The 24,209-nt window shown below is 39.9% G+C and overlaps 1 protein-coding gene across 5 annotated transcripts in view; it reads left to right on the forward strand.

Annotated features, from left to right (window-relative positions):
* COL13A1 (collagen type XIII alpha 1 chain) overlaps window positions 1–24,209 on the forward strand; it is a 286,336-nt gene that overhangs the window by 19,392 nt on the left and 242,735 nt on the right. For all 5 annotated transcript variants that reach the window (XM_044299207.1, XM_044299209.1, XM_044299208.1 and 2 more), the window contains exon 2: window positions 7,269–7,338. In XM_044299207.1, the coding sequence (XP_044155142.1) occupies window positions 7,269–7,338 (70 nt within the window). The remainder of the gene's footprint in view (window positions 1–7,268; window positions 7,339–24,209) is intronic.

The following is a 24,209-nucleotide window of genomic DNA, read 5'->3' on the forward strand; positions in this document are numbered from 1 at the left end:
CGTCATCACGCTCCACGCAGGTCCTTGGAAGGTGGAATTCGATCCAAATTTCAGGAATAATTTGATTCATCACAAATCCGAATTTCTTGCAGTCTTGTGATAATTAATCAATTTTTCGCAGTAAAAAAAAAAAAAAACATACTCACCTCATCCATTTGATTGCATAGAGGCCATTACAGCCATCTCGATTGAAGAAAACGCGCCAAATCCTGCACCTGCTGACATGTGACATCACCACGTCAGCGCGCTGGCCAGGCACGATGATATTATCACGTCAGAGTGCGAAATATTTGGTGTCTGCTACAGCCTTTCAGTGATAAAATGGATGAGGTGATCCTAAATAACCCCAGAAAGGCCTCAATGTTACTTTCAGATGTCGCAATCAGCGTTGAATGCAGCATCTGGGGATTAAATGATGGGGGGCGATCACTACATACAATGAAATGCGATTTTTGACAAAGTACTTTGTAACAAATTCAAAATTCTTGGCGAAGTTTGGCAAAGCAGCCGTATCAAATTTTTTAAAACTTGGCTCATAACTAATTCTCTAAGAAGATGGGGCAGTATATCATATATGGTGGGAACTTACAATCTGTTTCAGCAAATCTGGTCTAGATACCTCTTTTTGAAGTTTCCGTGTTTTAGGTGGAAATATTTTATTTCTAGCTCCCTCTTGTGCATATTAATGGCTTTGACATTTCACTGGACAGAAGTCCTTTTTTTGTATGGTCCACTCTAATTTAGATGGTATCTTGGTTGTGGTGGTCATGTCCCTCATGTTCCTTACCCACATATAGATGCTATCTGTATCAAAAGGGATGTAATGTTGTTTGGGAATGTTTTGTCTTTATTCTTCCTAAATTCGATATCCCAGCAAGATCAAAATGCCTGCTGCTTTAGGTTGTGTGGGAGGAACTGTTCCTAACTCCAAAGTCTTGTTTATACAGTACATAGGCACGGTTACACATATGCATTTTCTGCAAAATGAGACTACTGCTAATTTATATACCAAAGAAATGTGAAGGTGTTTTCCATGGCAGCCCAACGGTATCAGTATGTACAGAGCCAGTTTTAGACAATATGTGGCCCTGGGCAAAATGGGACAGTCAGTTCAAATTGTAGTATGCCAGAGTATTGCTAAGTTCTTAAAAGATCAGGGTTAAATGGCATATGACCCCCCCCCCCTCAAATAAATGTATATATGTATAAAGTTGTCCAATATTATTACTAAACAAGGACCAAATATTAACACCACAGTGATAAAATATCAAATAGTAGTTCTCCCTGTATAATACCCCCTGTAGTTCCAGTATAATGCTGCCTCCATAGTGCCAGAATGTATAATGTTCCCCCTGTAGAGCCAGTATTTATCTAATGCTCTCCCTTATAGTGCCATTATATATATATATATATATATATATATATATATATATATAGAGCTCGCACCCGTAGTGCCAGTATATAGTCCTCCTCTGTACCCCCCGAAACATAGTGCCAATAATCCTCTATATATAAAGCACCCATGTAGTGATATATATATATATATATACTGTTTCTCTATTCTCCCCTGACGTGCCAGTATATAATGCTCCCACTGTACTGCCAATATATACAATGCTCCTCCCATAGTGCCAGTATGTAATGCTCCTCAGCCCCACCCGAAGTGCCAGTATGATGTCATCACGACTTTGTGCACAATCTTAATACCTTGTTCTACTGACTTCCATAGTAAAAAAAAACAAAAAAAAAAACATTGAGGATACCAACTTTTCAGTGACTTCACTTATGGCGTTAGCACTGAAATACATATTAAATGCATTGGTCAATTGCCCTTGATGTTAGGATGTCTATGAGATATCCTAACAAATACAGCCCCTCTGGTTTAGTGGGTTCTGAAATGAATTCATACGTAAAGTACATTCTACCACCTGATCAGAGGGATTCATCCAATGTGATTGCATACAAGAGGTAACTATAGTGTAGTGGTAATAAATTATTTTATTATACATATAATTAAAAAGAATATGAAAGTATAAAACAATATCTGATGTATAAAATGTTTTTCGGAGAGTGTCAGAGATATTCAACAACGGGGACCGTAGTAGATGAGACCATGGTATGGTTAGGTCCCCGTAATGGATATCTCGGATAGTCTTCAAATGGCCATATAGCACCCTTTGAATACTATCCGAGATATTCATTACGGGGACCTAACCATACCATGGTCTCATCTACTACGGTCCCCGTTGTTGAATATCTCTGACACTCTTCGAAAAAACTTTTTATACATCAGATATAGTTTTTTTCTTTCATATTCTTTTTAATTATATATATATATATATATATATATATAATAAAATAATGTATTACCACTACACTATAGGAAACTCTTGTATATAATCAAATTGGATGAATCCCTCCAATTGAGGTGTGCGCAACCATTCTCTATTTCATATTCACTCTTTACCTTATAGACTGGGTGTGTCTATATCGGTTGGGGCACCCACTCCATGTACAACAATTAGGTGAGCCATCACAAATACATTTTATTCACCTGATCAGAGGATTGCCATTGTCCACCACTCTCCTGTGTGCATCCGCTAATTGCCCATATAGACATTATCTATAGGTAATAGTTGAGAGAAGGTGTTGGTGAAACCAGTCTCTTCACTTTTACTCTCCCAGGCCAATAAAATATAGGCTCTATGTTTGGTGCCTATAATCTGTCAACAGAAAGTAAGAAGAATCTGTTAGGAGCTTCTTCAGCACATCTTGATAGACCCGCATTATTCATAGAGTATCAGTGCTGGAAGTGGAGGCTGAATTCTGAGGAGAGGAATTTGTAAAGGAAGCAATTCGGGTAATAGGTATATAATAGGAAGTTACAGTAATTTAATTTACTACTATATAATCCTGAGTAAAGGCAAACCTTGGCTTCAGCCCAGTTATTCTAAGCTGCTGTGATCACAGAGGAACAGCAGTTGTGATCCTGCAATCACCCATGAAAGATGCTGTCAATCACACCCCACGGGAAAACTTTGATCCTATCTGTTTAACTCCCGTGTATAAATTTGAAGCTATATTTCATGCACTGCAAAAAGATGCCAATGTTATAAAAAAAAACTGAAAAGGTCATGGCTCTCACAGTAAGGTAAAAACATCATTGTGTCAGTATTCTGGTATCATGCAGACTTACACAAGTTGGTACTGTGGCTGCTCCGCTTAATCCCTGATCATTACAACGTTCTGCGAGACCATTGTTATTGATTAAGTGCCACACATCTAACATGACACTTGAGGCACGTATAATACATCTGGCAGATATTTAATTACAATTCAATTTTTTTCTATTTGTATATTTTCTTTTATTATTATAAAATAAGTTTTATCGTAGTTTTTTGGGGGGATATGCAAGGTAAAAATGCTGTGTTCTGGAAGCCACATTTAGCCACGTCTTAAAGGGGTTAATCATCAATGTCTGCAAATCATTGTGTTTTAGTTAGAGAATCAAATTTTCTTATATATGAGAAAGTCCGTTTAACTTTTCTTGTGTCTTATTATTTTCCTTCTCGCGATGTGATGAGCCGGTTTAGTAGCTGAACAGGATTGCTTTGGGGTTGACGATTTCCTGTTTTAAGATAAATGCCGTTCAGAGCGGCAGAATATTATATGTCACCATTGTTTAGTCCTCAGGGTGGGTGGGATGTAGTACTTTACCAGTTTTGTGCAGATTCCCACAGTGTCCTCCAACCATCACTGTATAAAAGCTGTTTCCTGTATATGTAATGTTTTGTGCATTTTCCTACAGTGACAGTTACACATGAGGTGTTATATGGCTGATTGACTTTACTGCTATTCTTGTAACAGTCCCCTTTAACAGTGCCCTCCATCTCCCCTATTGTGACCATTTAAATGCACCAGAGCTTTGATGTTTAAAACCTCATTGATAGTGTTTTGTTGGCTTTCATTGATGCTCTATTACAGGCTTCTTCTGATGGGTTGTTATTTGAAGTGGTAAATACATCATTAAAACCCGATAGATCCCTTTAATGCAACAATCAGATGTGTGTGGTATGGTTTACAACCTAGCAATGTCTTAGGCAAAAAGCAATGGAGAGGAAATAAATGTAGGGTAAAACAATCTAGGCCAGTAAAAAAAAAAAAAAAGTTACACAGTCAAGATCTACAGTAATTTTTCCCCCTAGATTTTTTTACATAGTTTTTTTTTTAATTGGCTGAATGTTTTTAATTGAATAAGATTATAAAAATAATTGCCCACGGTTTATTGTGAAAAATATATTTCAGCGTGGTTTGCATTTTTAGAAAAACAACAAATTTTTTGCAGCATTTTTCTTCCAGTGTTTCAATGCTGGAGTCAAATATTTGCTGGATAAAACACCATACAAACTGTGATTTTATTTGGGACTTTTGGCTTCGTTCTTGCTTTACTAATAGGGTATAGAGCATTATATATATTTTTTATGCAGTGGGGAACCTTACCTAATGCTTTAACGTCACAATTGTGGCATAAAAAGTCACAAATTATGGTGCATGCAAATAGCTGGTGTAGACTTAAGTTTCTGGCGCTCTGAGTGCAGGAGATGCAACTAATCTGCCTCATAATAAATTAGGCATATATTACTCCAGCGCAGAGAGATCAAGACTGACTACGGATGAGCGAACCCAAACTTTGCGAGTTCAAGTACCCGGATCCAGACTTTTTCACTAATGTTTGGGTTGAGGGTTTAGGTCATTTTATTATTTTCCATTATAACATGGTTTTAACGTAAAATAATAGCATTCTTAAGACAGAATGCAAAAGAATATGGCAATTTAGGGGTTAAAAACAACAACTCACCTCATCCACTTGATTGCACTGCCGCAAAAGGACCTGCGATTACATCACTGCACTCACCACGTGCAGGTCCTGCTGAAAGAAGATAGAAGATGGTAACGCAATCAAGATGATTAGGTGAGTTTTTTTTTAATCCCTAAATTGCCATATTCTTTTGCATTCTGTCTTAAGAATGCTATTATTTTCCGCTATAACCATGTTATAACAGAAAATAATAAAGTGAGGTTGGGGTGACTTTAATGGGGTCTGGGTTCGGGGTCAAGTTTGGGTCAAGTTCAGGTCCCGACCCCGAACTTTGACCTGAAGTTTGGCTGAACCCGGCGAACCCGAACTTCCACGGGTTTTCTCATCCCTAAGGCCTCTTTCACACGGGCTAGTTTTCCGCGGGGGTGCAATGCGTGAGGTGAACGCATTGCACCCGCACTGAATCCGGACGATTCATTTCTATGGGGCTGTGCACATGAGCGGTGATTTTCACGCATCACTTGTGCGTTGCGTGAAAATCGCAGCATGCTCTATATTCAGCGTTTTTCACGCAACGCAGGCCCCATAGAAGTGAATGGGGCTGCGTGAAAATCGCAAGCATCTGCAAGCAAGTGCAGATGTTGTGCGATTTTCACGCATGGTTGCTAAGGAGACGATCAAGATGGGGACCTGATCTTTATTATTTTCGCTTATAACATGGTTATGAGGGAAAATAATAGCATTCTTAATGCAGAAGTAAATTAGGGATAGAGGGGTTAAAAAATAATAAACAAATTTAACTCACCCCATCCACTTGGTCACGTAGCGGATCTCCTCTTCTTTCTTCAGGACCTGGGTAAAGGACCTTTGATGACATCACTGCGCCCATCACATGGTCCATCACCATGGTGATGGACCATGTGATGAGTGCACTGACCTCATCAAAGGTCCTTTACCCCGGTCCTGAAGAAAGAAGAAGAGGAGATCCACTACGCGACCAAGTAGATGGGGTGAGTTAAATTTGTTTATTATTTTTAACCTGTCAATGGACATTGTACTATGCATTCTGAATTAAGAATGCTATTATTTTCCCTAATAGCCATGTTATAAGGGAAAATAATAAAATCTACAGAACACCAAACCCAAGCCCGAACTTCTGTGAAGAAGTCCAGGTTCGGGTGTGGGTACCAAACATGGCGATTTTTCTCACGCGCATGAAAAACGCATTAAAACGCTTTGCACTCGCACAGAAAAATCGTGCATTTTATCCGGCCCTCACACGCGATGCTTGGGTGAAAGAGACCTAAGACTGGCGTATTGGATAAATCTCCCCAGGGTGCTGTAGTTGTGATTTGTATTTCAGGCATTCTCTTATAGGAGTCTCTAGCGAACTTGAAAAATGCCTGATGAAAAAAACACGTTACAAATTGTCTTAATTGAAAAAAATGCATGATGTTCTTAATGCATATGTTGATTTAAAAAAGTGAAATGGGAAATAGAAGGAAATAAGAGGCAAAAAAAAATAAAAACTGAATGAAAAGCTGCCACAAAAACTGCATTGCAGAAAGGTCCAACACATTTCTGCTGTCTGTTCTCCAGAACCTGAAATCTATTAGCTGAAGTAGATTTCACTTAACTTTTTTTTGTTTTCTGGTGTAAATTGTCTCAGGTCGTGGCCGCTTCACCCTACCATAAAAAGTTGCAAATTTTTTGTGCAAAATTATAATTTGTGTCAAACTTTGCACCTTTTTTACGGGGTGTGTTCACATGTGCTAACTTTGTGCAGAAAATCTGCTGTTTCTGCAGGATGTGCATGGTTTTCTGCACGCCACATTCAACAAATCTGTCACGTGTGAACATGTCCCTATTTGAAGTTTCAGTTTTAGGTTTTGCGCTGTGTATGCATTTGGTCATTAAACATGTTATACAGCATTTTCTATAGGATTCAGCTGTATAATACACAGTTCACTTCACATTTTCACATCTGAGGACTGAAATGGAGCCAGCACAGTATCTTGAGGTACGTTGGCACGTTTCTGCCAAGGGAAGAGAGCAGCGCTGCACCTGCCCGCACTATGCCTGGCTCACAGTCCTGCAGGAAGCTATATCCTGCACCATCCAGAGGTGCAAAGACTGTTCAGTTCAATGTGTTTATCAGTAGGTGCTCAGAGACAGGAAAATCTAATTTCAAATATTAAATCCTGGTTAAGATCATGGAGCCGGAACCTTACGTGAAATGCTGAAAGCAATTACGCTTACAAGAACCATGGATCTGATTAACCGCCAACATGTGTGCACAGAACTGTACACTGCACCACATCTTGTCTGCTTTTCATTCTCCTTCCCAGATGTGGTAACATCACGTTTGGTCACGTCAGTAAATGAGCCATGCTCAATTAATGCTTCACTTAATGAAATCTAAATATATTTTTATCCCTTTCCCTTACAGAAACTGCAAGCTCATCTGCCAAAACTTCGAGAAGTAAGAGACACAAGTGTTAAATGTCTGTGTCCGCCTGGTAAGGATCTCTTCTCTTTTTATTATATGACTATGTGCTAATAAATGTATAAATATATATATGCAGATCGGGTATACAGGTCCTTCTAAAAAAAAATAGCATATTGTGATAAAGTTCATTATTTTCTGTAATGTACTGATAAACATTAGACTTTCATATATTTTAGATTCATTACACACAACTGAAGTAGTTCAAGCCTTTTATTGTTTTAATATTAATGATTTTGGCATACAGCTCATGAAAACCCCAAATTCCTATCTAAAAAAATTAGCATATTTCATCCGACCAATAAAAGAAAAGTGTTTTTAATACAAAAAAAAGTCAACCTTCAAATAATTCTGTTCAGTTATGCACTCAATACTTGGTCGGGAATCCTTTTGCAGAAATGACTGCTTCAATGCGGCGTGGCATGGAGGCAATCAGCCTGTGTCACTGCTGAGGTGTTATGGAGGTCCAGGATGCTTTGATAGCGGCCTTAAGCTCATCCAGAGTGTTGGGTCTTGCGTCTCTCAACTTTCTCTTCCCAATATCCCACAGATTCTCTATGGGGTTCAGGTCAGGAGAGTTGGCAGGCCAATTGAGCACAGTAATACCATGGTCAGTAAACCATTTACCAGTGGTTTTGGCACTGTGAGCAGGTGCCAGGTCGTGCTGAAAAATGAAATCTTCATCTCCATAAAGCTTTTCAGCAGATGGAAGCATGAAGTGCTCCAAAATCTCCTGATAGCTAGCTGCATTGACCCTGCCCTTGATAAAACACAGTGGACCAACACCAGCAGCTGACATGGCACCCCAGACCATCACTGACTGTGGGTACTTGACACTGGACTTCAGGCATTTTGGCATTTCCCTCTCCCCAGTCTTCCTCCAGACTCTGGCACCTTGATTTCCGAATGACATGCAAAATTTGCTTTCATCCGAAAAAAGTACTTTGGACCACTGAGCAACAGTCCAGTGCTGCTTCTCTGTAGCCCAGGTCAGGCGCTTCTGCCGCTGTTTCTGGTTCAAAAGTGGCTTGACCTGGAGAATGCGGCACCTGTAGCCCATTTCCTGCACACGCCTGTACACTGTGGCTCTGGATGTTTCTACTCCAGACTCAGTCCACTGCTTTCGCAGGTCCCCCAAGGTCTGGAATCGGTCCTTCTCCACAATCTTCCTCAGGGTCCGGTCACCTCTTCTCGTTGTGCAGCGTTTTCTGCCACACTTTTTCCTTCCCACAGACTTCCCACTGAGGTGCCTTGATACAGCATTCTGGGAACAGCCTATTCATTCAGAAATTTCTTTCTGTGTCTTACCCTCTTGCTTGAGGGTGTCAATGATGGCCTTCTGGAAAGCAGTCAGGTCGGCAGTCTTACCCATGATTGCGGTTTTGAGTAATGAACCAGGCTGGGAGTTTTTAAAAGCCTCAGGAATCTTTTGCAGGTGTTTAGAGTTAATTAGTTGATTCAGATGATTAGGTTAATAGCTCGTTTAGAGAACCTTTTCATGATATGCCAATTTTTTTAGATAGGAATTTTGGGTTTTCATGAGCTGTATGCCAAAATCATCAATATTAAAACAATAAAAGGCTTGAACTACTTCAGTTGGTGTGTAATGAATCTAAAATATATGAAAGTCTAATGTTTATCAGTACATTACAGAAAATAATGAACTTTATCACAATATGCTATTTTTTTTTAGAAGGACCTGTATATAGGCTTAATGGGCTTCTCCAGCAATATAGTGATAATAGCTGGACATGCACTGACCTTCTGCAACACATAGTTTTGTGCAATTTGTTTTCCTTAACGCCTTAAAAATTGTGAATTGGTCAGTAATTTTTGTAGCAGTTTTTTAGGTACTTTAGAGGCTTTTATGCCCATATAGTATGCTTTACTCCCTGCCATTTCTTCTTGCTGTTTTTTTTTGTATAGGAAAGTATCTACCTCTATAGCTTAAATTCCTCTGTAGAGCAGTATGGGGAAAATATATTTGCAAAAAAACAATGCCATGCTAAAACGCCAACACACAATGATGTTGGTTTCGAGCAGGGCAAAAAAACAAAAACAAAAAACAATCGCATACTATGATTTAAAGAAAATGCAATTGACCCAAAAAATACATAATGCAAGGTCAAAAACACCACAACAAAAGTAACTCTTTGTCCTGAATGTAATATTTCCCATAGACTTCCATGCAACATTTGGAGCTGACATTTTTTGTCTAAACAATGCAGCAAATATGGCAGTAAAAAGGTATCAAAAACTGCAAAACATAAAAAACCTATGTGTGACACCAGCCTGATGGTACTTTCAAATATAGGTTTGCTGTTTTTTTTTATTATTATTTTTTATGCATTTTTTAAAGAGGTCTATAGGAGGTCTATGGGAAATATGAAAAGCAGGACACACAGGATGTCTTTTTGCTACTGGTGTTTTTATCAGGTGGCTTCTATTCAAAAATGCTGCATGCTGTAGCTCTTGGCATCTTTTCAGGCATTTTGACATCACCTTCTCTATAGGGAAAAAACACTGAGGAGGAAATGCTAGAAATACTTTGTCAAAAGTGCCAGGAAAACTGCCACTGCGAAGTCATAGGTGGCCAAAAACAAATGCAAGAGGTCATTTTAGCATTTTTTAATGGTGCCACACTCATGTGTGCAGAAACCCTCTGACAGTTATTTTGTTTCCCCAATTCCTGGACATTTTTTAGGTCTACCATAGATAAGCTGATTCTATCTTCAAAAAGTATGACGTTGTGTTTTTTTTTTTCATTCATCTCACCCACTGGTGGATATCATCCATCCATGTATGAGATGGATGGTCATATATTTGAATGTGTGCATGCAATACTATATTTCCCTTCCAGTTTTCTTAAGGCCCCAACAAGTGTTTGTACGGACACTCATTAGCAACAAAGGGGCCTTCCAGACAATCGCTTGCTACATCAGGGCATGGAAACCCCACAGCTCAAGCTTGCTTTTTCCAGTTCTGCTGACATTGGTGGGTTCTGACGACGTATGGCCAACTTAAGAACAGATTCTTCATTAAAAGCTACAAAAATGCAGTACTCCATTAGCTGAACCTTAGGTCTCATGCACACAAATGTTATTTTTTTTCCGTGTCCATTCCATTTTTTGTTACGGACAAGGATAGGACTGTTCAATTAGGGGCCCTTCAGTTCCGCAAAATGCTGAATGTACACAGCCGGTATTCTTGTTTTGCGGATCTGCAATTTGTGGACTGCAAAACACCCAACGGTCGTGTGAATAGGTCCTTAGCAATATATTATAAGTGAACAGCTTTTCCACCGATCTGAAGTACAGTGTATGATTTCATCTTCACAAGGGACCTTAACCTGTGCAGATTCGGTAACCAGAGGAACACAGTTTTATATTCAGGTACATGCAGATCATGGGAGTGCGGGACCCTTAAATCTTAAGGCAATGTTTCCAGTAAAGCAATGACACTTAATACATAGTTTGTGTTTGTAGTTGAACTTTGACATGAGTGAAACCTCAGCAGTAATCAGGGTCATTCTCTAGTGACCCGACCTCTCTGCTTTAATATTCATCAAATCCAGGTTCTTTAGAAATGATGGTGATTTAATGATATTCATGTGTTGCTGGGTACAATGGTTTGACCTCTTGTGCAGGCGTTGTTGATTGTTACCATCACCACAATGGTTTGAGGTTGTGTCTTTTGTTATTTCACGATTCATCATTACGCGGGCTCTTTTTCTAAAAAATCATAGCGTTCTTAACCTTAGAATTTTTTTTGTCAAACTGTCCATAGTTACATTAGACCATGAAGCACAGGAACGATCAGAAGTGACTTTTTCTTTTTCCCTTTAAAACAAATGTATAATAATTTACCTTTTCCCTTTCCTGGGATTCTCACAGTAATATTTCCTGTACCCACTGTGCAGTACAGGTAACTGTTTTAATAAAGAAAATAATTACATTCAATGACATTTTCACATGTGACATGATTAAACCAAGTGACTTCATGTATTATTAATAACAATAGTGTCTAAGATTATACTTAAATAATAGATACTGTAGTCTTACAGTTTGTAATTTTTTTAGTTTTTTTTATAATTGTATTTTAATTAAAGATAAAATTTCTAAGCACTCATATATTACTCATTGAAACAATACTCGTGATGTGTTGTTTAGTGCTTTCTCTGTGATTGCTAATCCATTAATTCCGGAAAAACGGAAGTAACGGATTTCCTGATATATAGTGGTATATTCACACTGGATGCATAGAAAAATATTGTGCATTTAAAATGAATATTAGCTTTACAGATGAGCGAAGTTATCAAAAATTCAATTAAGCTGCTTCGCCGAAGTTCACAGAGAAATTTGATTAGTTACCAATTAGTTTGTTGTGACTCGCATTCCATTGTATGTAGTGGACGCAATGATGGGGAACGGTGATCACGCCGCCCCCTGTCATTGAACCACTCAGATGCTGCGTTCAATGCTGATCACAGCATCTGAAAGTCACATTGAGGCCTTGTATGGGTTAATCTGGGGTTAAAAACAAAAAATACATACTCACCTGATACATTTGCTCGTGGAGAGGCTGTCATGGCCATCTTGATTGGTGATGAGGAGACTATGTATTTTTTTGTTTTTTACTGCCATTTCAGGAAAAATTGATTCTTTACCACTGAGCATGAGGAAATTCGGCTTCGTGACAAATTTAATTTTTCCTGAAATTTGGATCAAAGTCTACTCCGGATGCTTCAATTTGCTCAACACTAATTAGTTATACTGTGCAAATCTTCTGTTTTCACATCATCATTTAGTACAGTTTTTTGTTTTGCTTTAACCAAGAATGTACAATTTATTTCGCATGCCACATCATTACAGCGGTTCACCAGGAATGATTTAAAATGGCCTTCAGAAACCGATCCTAGAGACTGGTTGTCTCCACTGCAGAGCTGCCTGGGGGTGAGGGGATGGGGACTCAATAAACATTATGCTCTGGCACTTGCATATACTATGTATTGGTGAGTTGTCCTGTCAGGCTGCTCATCCATGATGACATATTGTAGGCCGGATTGCATCGTTACCATCTATTGTAGAGCAGAGTAGTGTGACGTGAGACCTCTCTCCCTCACCCCCCCCCCCCCCAGACAACTCTGCAAGTGGAAGCAATCAGTCTTGTTCACCTTCTAGAAATGGTTGCCAGCGGCCATTTTAAATCATTCCTCGAGAAACCCCTTAAGATATGGCCACACATGGGTATTTATTGTTACAGACTTTCATGCGGATTTCTCAAAGATTTTATGCTATTCCTAAAATCCCATCAACATTACTGGTATTTTATAATCCTAATCCATGGTGGTAAATCCACAGTGTTTACGTCCCCTTTGGACATACACTTAACCCTCAGAGGACCTTGTGATTTTATGTTTTTACATTTTCGTTTTTTGACTCCCTCATTCCCAGAGCCAGAACTTTTTTAATTGTTTACATTAACATAGCCTTATAAGGCTTTTTTTTTTGCGGGATACATTGTACTTTTTAATGCTACTATTTAATATTGCTTATGATGTAGCGGGGAGCTGGATTTTTTTTTTAAATGAGGTAGAATTGGGAAAAAAATAATTATGCCATAGTTTTATGTTTTTCTTTGTGCTGTCGGCTATGCGGTACGATTGACCTGTTATCTTCATTCTCCAAGTCAGTACAATTAGAAAGATATCACACTTGTATATTTCTTTTTAGCATTTTAATACTGAAAAAAAAATTTTAACCTTGAATTTTTTTTTCTTTTTATCGTCATATTCTGACCCCTATAATTTTTTTGTAGTTAGCTTTTAAAAGAGCTGTATGAGGGCTCTGCTTTTTTTTGCGTGGTGACCTGTACTTTTCAGTGATACAATTTTAAGGTGTGTGTGACTTTTTGATCACTTTTTATAAAATTTTTGGGGGTAGTTGAACTGACAAAAAATGGGCAATTGGCCACTTTAAATTTTATTCTATTACACAAGTCAACGTATGTGATAAATATTGTTATAGTTTAATATTATGGGTGTTTTTGCACACAGCAATGCCCATGATGTGTATTTTTTTTATTGGTTATGTATTTTTATTTTGTTGAAAAGGAGGTTATTTGAACTTTTATTTTATTGTATTCCATGGTTCTTTGGCAATCGTTGTCTACTAGCCCATTGCGATGAGGTGTCAAATTCAGCAACTGCACCCTTAATATTGGTTAGAATGGACAGCATATCACCTCTGTAGTCAGTGAATGGCATATTTATATGTCAGGCACACAATAGTTGACACTTCATCAGCAATTGAAGGATAGTGTGTGTGTGTGTGTGGGGGGGGGGGGGGGTATGAAACTATTGGTATGGCAGTGGTGTGACATTTGAAATGCCAATATGTAACATAAAATTATTTTTACCCCTATTTTTTTTATACAAAATAGGTATGTATGTTTACTAATATACTGATGCATACTGGAAAATGTATGCCAGAAAGACACCTTTTTGGAATACATTTAGGGGGTCATTTATCAAACTGGTGTAAAGTAGAACTGGCTTAGTTGCCCATAGCAACCAATCAGATTCCTCATTTCATTTTCCAAAGGAGCTGTCCAAAATAAAAGGTGGAATCTGATTAGTTGCTATGGGCAACTAAACCAGTTCTACTTTACACCAGTTTGATAAATGACCCCCTTAGAAGACCTGTCACCACAAAATGCAATGCAATCTGAAATCACCATGCTGTAGAGCAGGAGAAGCTGAGTGGGTTGATATATATTTTTTTGGGGGGAAAAATTCAGTAATACTTGTAATTTATACATTTATATTTTTTCTTTTTCTAACAGCTCGGCACAGGAAGGAGGTGTTATTAGTGACTGACTTCTATGTGTGCCAATAGCTGTTCACAGGAGGTATAAAAAGCTAATATATAACTGGATAAATTAAGTTTTTCTGAATCTTTTCCTATAAAACTATACATCAATCTGCTCAGCTTCTCCTGCTCTAGAATTTGGCGCTTTCAGATTCCATTGCATTTTGTGCTGACAAGTCCTCTTTAAAGTCTACATGGTAGATTTTTTGTGCGCCACAGATGCAGTCTTTTGTTCAATGATGATACAGAATACACTTCCTAATCCTTTTTGTTATAGCTATAGTCTTCATTTTGAGCGCTGCCATTACATTGGCCGACCTGTTTCCACTCTAATTTGCTTTCATTGTAGTCAATGGCACCTGAGAATAGATTTCTTATTCTCCTCTAGTAGTGTCTGTCTGTGATTTTAATAGGTTTTATTGGTCAGTAATAAACTCAGTCTTTCTTCCTTCTGCTATCAGTCCATTCGGAGATTGACAAGCAAAAAGCTTTTATTTAAATGTACGGCTTTCTTGAAATGACTGTACGCAGGTTTCAGATAAATGCTTCTCTGGGCTTGAAGAGAATACAAAGCTTGTGATGCCCACGCATCATTTGATTGGCTTTGTTCATGGCAGATATTGCCACCGTTAGATGTGTTGAAATGAAATGTCTACATTGTCAGGAATTTACAGGTTTTATTTTATCTGTGTAGACAAATGGGAATTACACAGAAAGCTGCAATATTGATGCCTTGTAAGCAGTAAATACATTTTTGGGTGGATAAACCTCTAAGGATAGATGCATAAACATACACATAAATAAACTAGACATTGAATTGAATTGAATTGAATGGTTTTCTTATTTTGTACTCTAATAATTAATATTGTTTCTGTAGAATCAGAAAAATCAAAGTGAAAAGAGCTATTTTCTGTTCATCACTTTAAAGGGGTTGTCCGGGTTCAGAGCTAAACCCTGACATATCCCCATCTTCACCCCTAGCCCCCCCCCCTCCCAATATGAGCATCGAAGCATTTCATGCTCTGATGCTCTCCCTTGCCCTGTGCTGGATTGCCCAGGGCAAGGGCTTTTTTGTTCATATTATTACAGTGGAGGAAATAATTATTTGACCCCTCACTGATTTTGTAAGTTTGTCCAATGACAAAGAAATGAAAAGTCTCAGAACAGTATCATTTCAATGGTAGGTTTATTGTAACAGTGGCAGATAGCACATCAAAAGGAAAATCGAAAAAATAACTTTAAATAAAAGATAGCAACTGATTTGCATTTCATTGAGTGAAATAAGTATTTGAACCCTCTAACAAAAAAAGACTTAATACTTGGTGGAAAAACCCTTGTTTGCAAGCACAGAGGTCAAACGTTTCTTGTAATTGATGACCAAGTTTGCGCACATTTTAGGAGGAATGTTGGTCCACTCCTCTTTGCAGATCATCTCTAAATCCCTAAGGTTTCGAGGCTGTCTCTGTGCAACTCTGAGCTTGAGCTCCCTCCATAGGTTTTCGATTGGATTAAGGTCCGGAGACTGACTAGGCCACTCCATGACCTTAATGTGCTTCTTCTTGAGCCACTCCTTTGTTGCCTTTGCTGTATGTTTTGGGTCATTGTCGTGCTGGAACACCCATCCACGACCCATTTTCAGTTTCCTGGCAGAGGGAAGGAGGTTGTCGCTCAGGATTTCACGATACATGGCTCCGTCCATTTTCCCGTTTATGCGAATAAGTTGTCCTGTGCCCTTAGCAGAAAAACACCCCCAAAGCAAAATGTTTCCACCCCCATGCTTGACGGTGGGGACGGTGTTTTGGGGGTCATAGGCAGCATTTTTCTTCCTCCAAACACAGCGAGTTGAGTTAATGCCAAAGAGCTCTATTTTGGTCTCATCAGACCACAGCACCTTCTCCCAGTCACTCTCTGAATCATTCAGGTGTTCATTGGCAAACTTCAGACGGGCCTGCACATGTACCTTCCTGAGCAGGGGGACCTTGCGAGCCCTGCAGGATTTTAATCCATTGCGGTGTAATGTGTTTCCAATGGTTTTCTTGGTGACTGTGGTCCCTGCTAATTTGAGGTCATTAACTAACTCCTCCCGTGTAGTTCTAGGATGCTTTTTCACCTTTCTCAGAACCATTGACACCCCACGAGGTGAGATCTTGCGTGGAGCCCCAGAGCGAGGTCGATTGATGGTCATTTTGTGCTCCTTCCATTTTCGAACAATCGCACCAACAGTTGTCACCTTCTCTCCCAGCTTCTTGCTAATGGTTTTGTAGCCCATTCCAGCCTTGTGCAGGTCTACAATTTTGTCTCTGACATCCTTGGACAGCTCTTTGGTCTTTCCCATGTTGGAGAGTTTGGAGTCTGCTTGATTGATTGATTCTGTGGACAGGTGTCTTTTATACAGGTGACTAGTTAAGACACGTGTCCTTAATGAGGGTGACTAATTGAGTAGAAGTGTCTAACCACTCTGTGGGAGCCCGAACTCTTAATGGTTGGTAGGGGTTCAAATACTTATTTCACTCAATGAAATGCAAATCAGTTGCTATCTTTTATTTAAAGTTATTTTTTCGATTTTCCTTTTGATGTGCTATCTGCCACTGTTACAATAAACCTACCATTGAAATGATACTGTTCTGAGACTTTTCATTTCTTTGTCATTGGACAAACTTACAAAATCAGTGAGGGGTCAAATAATTATTTCCGCCACTGTACACTGCTAGGTGACGGCTTCTGTCTAGCAGTGTTCCCAGTGATGTCACCGCCTCTGATGGGTGGGCTTTAGCGCTGCCCTAGCCTTTTACAGGCTAGGGCAGCGCTAAAGCCCGTCTATTAGTGCTGCTGACGTCACCTTGCTCATTGCTAGGTGGAAGCCTCCACCTAGCAGTCCCTATAGTGACCCCGTTATGTCACCGGATTTCCATAAAATGCTTTTTGCTTGCGCAATTCAGCTCATTTCAGTGGGGCCGGAGGGGTGAAGATGGGGATATGTCTGGGTTCAGATCTGAACCTGGACAACCCCTTTAAAGGGTTGTGTCACCAAACATATTCTACATTTTCCAAATTAGCACCAGGATGTGAGAAGCTTTTTAATTGAATGTAATTAAAATGTTAGTATAGCCAGTGAGCTATTTAATTAAATGTATTTGCATAGCGCCACCTGCTGTTTGTTCTTTTCCTCATTTCTTGTCTGCCTCACTATTCTGGTCGCACATGCTCAGTTTAAATCTTCAGCTGACACCAGCCATATCTTCTGTTAGAAGCTGAGGCACTTACAGGAAGATAGCTGTAGCAGAAAGGACACCCCCTGAGCTGTCAGGCTAAAGATAATCTAGCAGAGCAATTAGAGCAGTGAATGGGGAGATCTCTGGATCCATGTGAGGAACATGGCTGGTTCTAGCTTTGTTAGGAAGGTATTGTCATGTACTATGACATGTCTGAGTTTCATTTTTTACATCAATCATGGCATAGCCCCTTTAAGATATAAGTGTTCCATATACTGTCACACTGGGTTGTGATGTAGCCTGCACCGTAGGATATAGAAAATACTAGTAAAATATTCATAGTTAATAATATGTTGTATCCACAGGCAGTCAGGATACGGATTTCACCTTCTGAGTTCAAGGGAAAATGTATAATGTACAAATAGTCTAAATCAGTAAGGCAAAAATCTCATTAGATTTGAACGTGCATAGTAATAGTTTCCCCTGCATTTACATTAAATACATTGCCTCTGTGTATGAACTGTTTTGTCAGCATGATTTTATTAGATTTTATTGATGTATACAGCTTAAAGGAAACTTTATATAGCCAAGAATGTAAGAATTAGATGCATATCCCTGATCCAATTTTTGGGGGTCTGAAGTAACCACATATCGTTAATTTTCGATGATGGTCACCTGTTGTGTGGTTGACGTATATAAAAAAGAAGATGGCTTCGGCAGCATGTAGCAGTATCAAAACTTCTTTATTTGTACCTCCAGACACAAATGGCAACGTTTCGACTGTTCACCAGTCTTTGTCAAGCCTAATGACATCAGTGTTGGTAGGCATATAAATACCCCCCATAATAAAAAACACGCCCCACATTCAATCAACAAAGCTAATCATTGTGATGGAATAAATCTGTACAGGTTATTACTTACTGAAACCGGCATGGCCTCCATCCTCCTCATGTGCGCCACAGCGTGTTGTTTACTCCATTGCGCAGCCGCGGCTCGCCGGCTACACATGTCGGAAGTGTCGTCAGTTACCATGACTACGGCAGGCATAGACGTCTCCGGTCAATAGAAAGCCAGAAGAGAACATTGTCGTCATCGTCGTCATCATCTGCGCGACGTCCACGTGACACCCCACATGGTGCGCACAACCGTGCGTCAATCTCATGGGTCACATGGGCGGCGCAGCCAATGAAGACACAATGCAAGTGTCGGAGCCATGGAGACCCCGACGCCGCGGACTGCGCAACTTAACCTAAGGTGATGTGCATGATCCATATGTCAACATGCACTCGATAGGTGGCTGGATGAACATTGTCAGATCAAGATCGCAACAATGATCACCACATTCTCCCTAACTAATGGCCAAATCAAACAGAGGTGGAGACCATGTCCGGCGTCGCACATCATTATGTATAGCACATATTTCACAAATGACACCCATCAGACAATAAAAGACATTATATCATACAATTATAGCAGTCACTATAATGGGGATGTGTTATCACATATAAAAAATTAATTATAAAAAATTAATTAATGATGTCCCTATACTGAAGAGGACCATCGAACGACCCACATCAATCGATAGATGTAACGTTAAACTCCAAGTTTAACCCATAGGGTTGAAGGGATCTAAGGGTATGGATCCACTTTAATTCCTTTTTCCTTAGGATCGCCTTCCTATCACCACCTCTTCTCAGATATCCAACTCTGTCTATTACTCGGAATCTTAATTGATTAATAGCATGTTTACAATCAATAAAATGTTTGGCAACCGGTTTGTCAATGGCTCCTGTTCTAATAGTACTCTTATGCTTATTAATCCTTTCCCTCAGTTCCATTGTGGTTTCACCCACATATATTAGGCTACACGGACACTGTATCATGTAAACCACATCTGTGGATTTGCATGTGAAGTGTCCCTTGATCTTAAACCGTTTACCACTATAGGGATGAGTAAAACCATCACCTCTCATGATGCAACTGCAGTTGCAGCAGGAGAGGCAAGGGAAATTACCATTCCTAAGTGGTGCCAGTCTTTTCTGTTTGTCTAAATCCTTGCCTCCTATGTCCGCTTTGACCAATCTGTCACGTAAATTACGGGTCCGTTTATATGCCATCATGGGGGGGACAGAAAACGCTTTGACTGTTGGCAGTCCTTTCTGAAGGATCTGCCAGTCCTGGCGTAAGATGGCAGCAATATTGCGGCTGTCACCCCCAAAGATGGACACAAAAGGGATACGGGCAGACTCTTGTTTCAGTGGTTTTCTCACCAATGTGGATCCACGATTCATGGAAGTGATCCTATGTTTGGTACGGTTAATCAGCTGGTTAGGGTAGCCTCTCTTTGCAAATTTCCTACACATCTCATCTATTCTGTAGTCAAATTGGGTGTCATCGGATACGATCCGACGTACCCTTAGTAACTGGCTCCATGGAAGAGAATTCACCATGGACTGAGGGTGATTACTGTTGTACATTAGTAGGGTATTCCTATCTGTAGGTTTCTGGAATAGATCAGTACTGATCCTTCCATTGTGCACCTGAACTCGGACGTCAAGGAACTGCAGCTCACGGGCAGAATGCATCACGGTGAACTGCAGGTCCCGGACCCCAGAGTTCAGGTGCACATGGAAATCCTCCAGTTCAGGTATAGTGCCTGTCCAAATCAAGAAAATGTCGTCGATGTAGCGCAAAGAGAGGCTACCCTAACCAGCTGATTAACCGTACCAAACATAGGATCACTTCCATGAATCGTGGATCCACATTGGTGAGAAAACCACTGAAACAAGAGTCTGCCCGTATCCCTTTTGTGTCCATCTTTGGGGGTGACAGCCGCAATATTGCTGCCATCTTACGCCAGGACTGGCAGATCCTTCAGAAAGGACTGCCAACAGTCAAAGAGTTTTCTGTCCCCCCCATGATGGCATATAAACGGACCCGTAATTTACGTGACAGATTGGTCAAAGCGGACATAGGAGGCAAGGATTTAGACAAACAGAAAAGACTGGCACCACTTAGGAATGGTAATTTCCCTTGCCTCTCCTGCTGCAACTGCAGTTGCATCATGAGAGGTGATGGTTTTACTCATCCCTATAGTGGTAAACGGTTTAAGATCAAGGGACACTTCACATGCAAATCCACAGATGTGGTTTACATGATACAGTGTCCGTGTAGCCTAATATATGTGGGTGAAACCACAATGGAACTGAGGGAAAGGATTAATAAGCATAAGAGTACTATTAGAACAGGAGCCATTGACAAACCGGTTGCCAAACATTTTATTGATTGTAAACATGCTATTAATCAATTAAGATTCCGAGTAATAGACAGCGTTGGATATCTGAGAAGAGGTGGTGATAGGAAGGCGATCCTAAGGAAAAAGGAATTAAAGTGGATCCATACCCTTAGATCCCTTCAACCCTATGGGTTAAACTTGGAGTTTAACGTTACATCTATCGACTGATGTGGGTCGTTCGATGGTCCTCTTCAGTATAGGGACATCATTAATTAATTTTTTATAATTAATTTTTTATATGTGATAACACATCCCCATTATAGTGACTGCTATAATTGTATGATATAATGTCTTTTATTGTCTGATGGGTGTCATTTGTGAAATATGTGCTATACATAATGATGTGCGACGCCGGACATGGTCTCCACCTCTGTTTGATTTGGCCATTAGTTAGGGAGAATGTGGTGATCATTGTTGCGATCTTGATCTGACAATGTTCATCCAGCCACCTATCGAGTGCATGTTGACATATGGATCATGCACATCACCTTAGGTTAAGTTGCGCAGTCCGCGGCGTCGGGGTCTCCATGGCTCCGACACTTGCATTGTGTCTTCATTGGCTGCGCCGCCCATGTGACCCATGAGATTGACGCACGGTTGTGCGCACCATGTGGGGTGTCACGTGGACGTCGCGCAGATGATGACGACGATGACGACAATGTTCTCTTCTGGCTTTCTATTGACCGGAGACGTCTATGCCTGCCGTAGTCATGGTAACTGACGACACTTCCGACATGTGTAGCCGGCGAGCCGCGGCTGCGCAATGGAGTAAACAACACGCTGTGGCGCACATGAGGAGGATGGAGGCCATGCCGGTTTCAGTAAGTAATAACCTGTACAGATTTATTCCATCACAATGATTAGCTTTGTTGATTGAATGTGGGGCGTGTTTTTTATTATGGGGGGTATTTATATGCCTACCAACACTGATGTCATTAGGCTTGACAAAGACTGGTGAACAGTCGAAACGTTGCCATTTGTGTCTGGAGGTACAAATAAAGAGGTTTTGATACTGCTACATGCTGCCGAAGCCATCTTCCTTTTTATATACGTATTCCAAGGCCTGATGGATCAAGGGCCTACGGCTAGGCTACTGCATTGAACGACGCATTATCTTGAGACCGTAAGGTGCTGCTTCTACATTTTCACGTTTATCTGTTGTGTGGTTGAGTCACTCAGACCAAGAAATGTGCTGCAGCAAGTGTAAGGTAATGACTCTGTACCCCTGGCTTCCTGCATGAATTTTTCTAAAACAATGACAGCTGCTGGGATTATGCCTATGGCCACATTTGAGAAGCACTGTACACAGATGACTTTCATACTTCTGACTATAGGGAATGGCTCTGCTGATAATTTAGTGATTTGGGCATCAGGATGCATTTGTCTGTGGATGCTTTCCATTTTCTGCATAGCTAAGATGTTAGATCATTAGAATTTTACCTGTAATTAATGTATGGTCCATATCTAGGCTGTTCACACAATACAAAACATAAAGTTAGAAGTAGGTGGACGATTTTCAAAAATTACATTTGAGAAGTTAGGATGAACTTAACGGTAAGGGCGTAGGCCTTATATACATGTCATATACTTGTCAGTAAATCGTGGATGTGTACTGTCCATGTAACTCTTCTTAGCAGACTGTGAAAATCACACAGGGGAGGATCAGTCACAAAAACTGAAGGGCCTGCTGAACTTGATTTGTCTGGCATCGGATTCCACCATGACATTGTCCTAAAATATAAAACATTTGCATGCAATAAAAAAAAGAATAAGATGGAATGATTCAGTGATTATATATTGTCTTCATACATGACTAGTGCTATGACATCCAGGTTCCAATGCCTGAGTACCCACATCGTATCTTCATACATAACTACTGGTATGACAACCAGTCTCCAACACCTTAGAATCCAGATAGTATCTTTATAACTAGTGATATGACATCCAGGCTCAATGTCTGAGAACCCATATCTTTATACACGGCTAATGGTATAACAACCAGGCTCCGAAGCTGGACTGGCCAAACCCGGGTCGGGTAGATTTGTGATGAAAAAGACTTGTTTTTATGACTCAGATTTTAGACCTTTTTGTAAGTAGAATAAAACCTGCTGATTGCGATAAATCCCTGGTGGAACTTCACTATTTGTACTAATACTTCCCTCTAGGGTGCAGGTGTACGTGAGTGCACCTAGCCTCTGGTAACCGATTGTGTGGCTACAAAGTGAAACAACCTGAGCATTGGAGAAAAAGAGGGTCTGGGATTGGAACTTTTGCACTCAAAAGGCAGCGCAATCTACAAACTTCTGGACATTTTAACCATTCTCCAATGTCTGAGAACCCATATAGTATTGTTATGCATGACTAGTGTTATGACAACCAGACTCCAATGTATGAGAACCCACATGGTATCTTTATACATGACTAGTGGATATGACGACCATTATCCAAGGTCTGAGAACCCACATGGTATCTTTATACATGACTAGTGTTATGACAACCAGACTCCAATGTCTGAGAACCCACATGGTATCTTCATACATGACTACTGGTATGACAACCAGTCTCCAGTGCCTTAGAATCCAGATAGTATCTTTATGACTAGTGATATGACATCCAGGCTCAATGTCTGAGAACCCACATCTTTATACATGACTAATGGTATGACAACCAGGCTCCAATGTCTGAGAACCCATGTGGTATCTTTATACATGACTCTTGGATATGACAACCAGACTGCAATGTATGAGAACCCACATGTTACCTTTATACATGACTAGTACATATGACAACCATTCTCCAATGTCTGAGAACCCACATGGTATCTTTATACATGACTAGTGGGTATGACAACCATTCTCCAATGTCTGAGAAGCCATAAAGTATCTTTATGTATAACTAGTAGATATGACAACCATTCTCCAATGTCTGAGAACCCATATAGTATCTGTATGCATGACTAGTGGATATGACAACCAGACTCCAATGTCTGAGAACCCACATGGTATCTTTATACATGACTAGTGGATATGACAACCATTCTCCAATGTCTGAGAACCCATATAGTATCTTTATGCATGACTAGTGTTATGACAACCATTCTCCAATGTCTGAGAACCCACATGGTATCTTTATACATGACTAGTGGATATGACAACCATTCTCCAATGTCTGAGAACCCATATAGTATCTTTATGCATGACTAGTGTTATGACAACCATTCTCCAATGTCTGAGAACCCACATGGTATCTTTATACATGACTACTGGTATGACAACCAGTCTCCAATGCCTTAGAATCCAGATAGTATCTTTATGACTAGTGATATGAGATCCAGGCTCAATGTCTGAGAACCCACATCTTTATACATGACTAATAGTATGACAACCAGGCTCCAATGTCTGAGAACCCATATAGTATCTTTATGCATGACTAGTGTTATGACAACCATTCTCCAATGTCTGAGAACCCACATGGTATCTTTATACATGACTAATAGATATGACAACCA

The sequence above is a fragment of the Bufo gargarizans genome, chromosome 6 (genome assembly GCF_014858855.1).
Source record: "Bufo gargarizans isolate SCDJY-AF-19 chromosome 6, ASM1485885v1, whole genome shotgun sequence".
Classification (NCBI taxonomy): domain Eukaryota; kingdom Metazoa; phylum Chordata; class Amphibia; order Anura; family Bufonidae; genus Bufo; species Bufo gargarizans.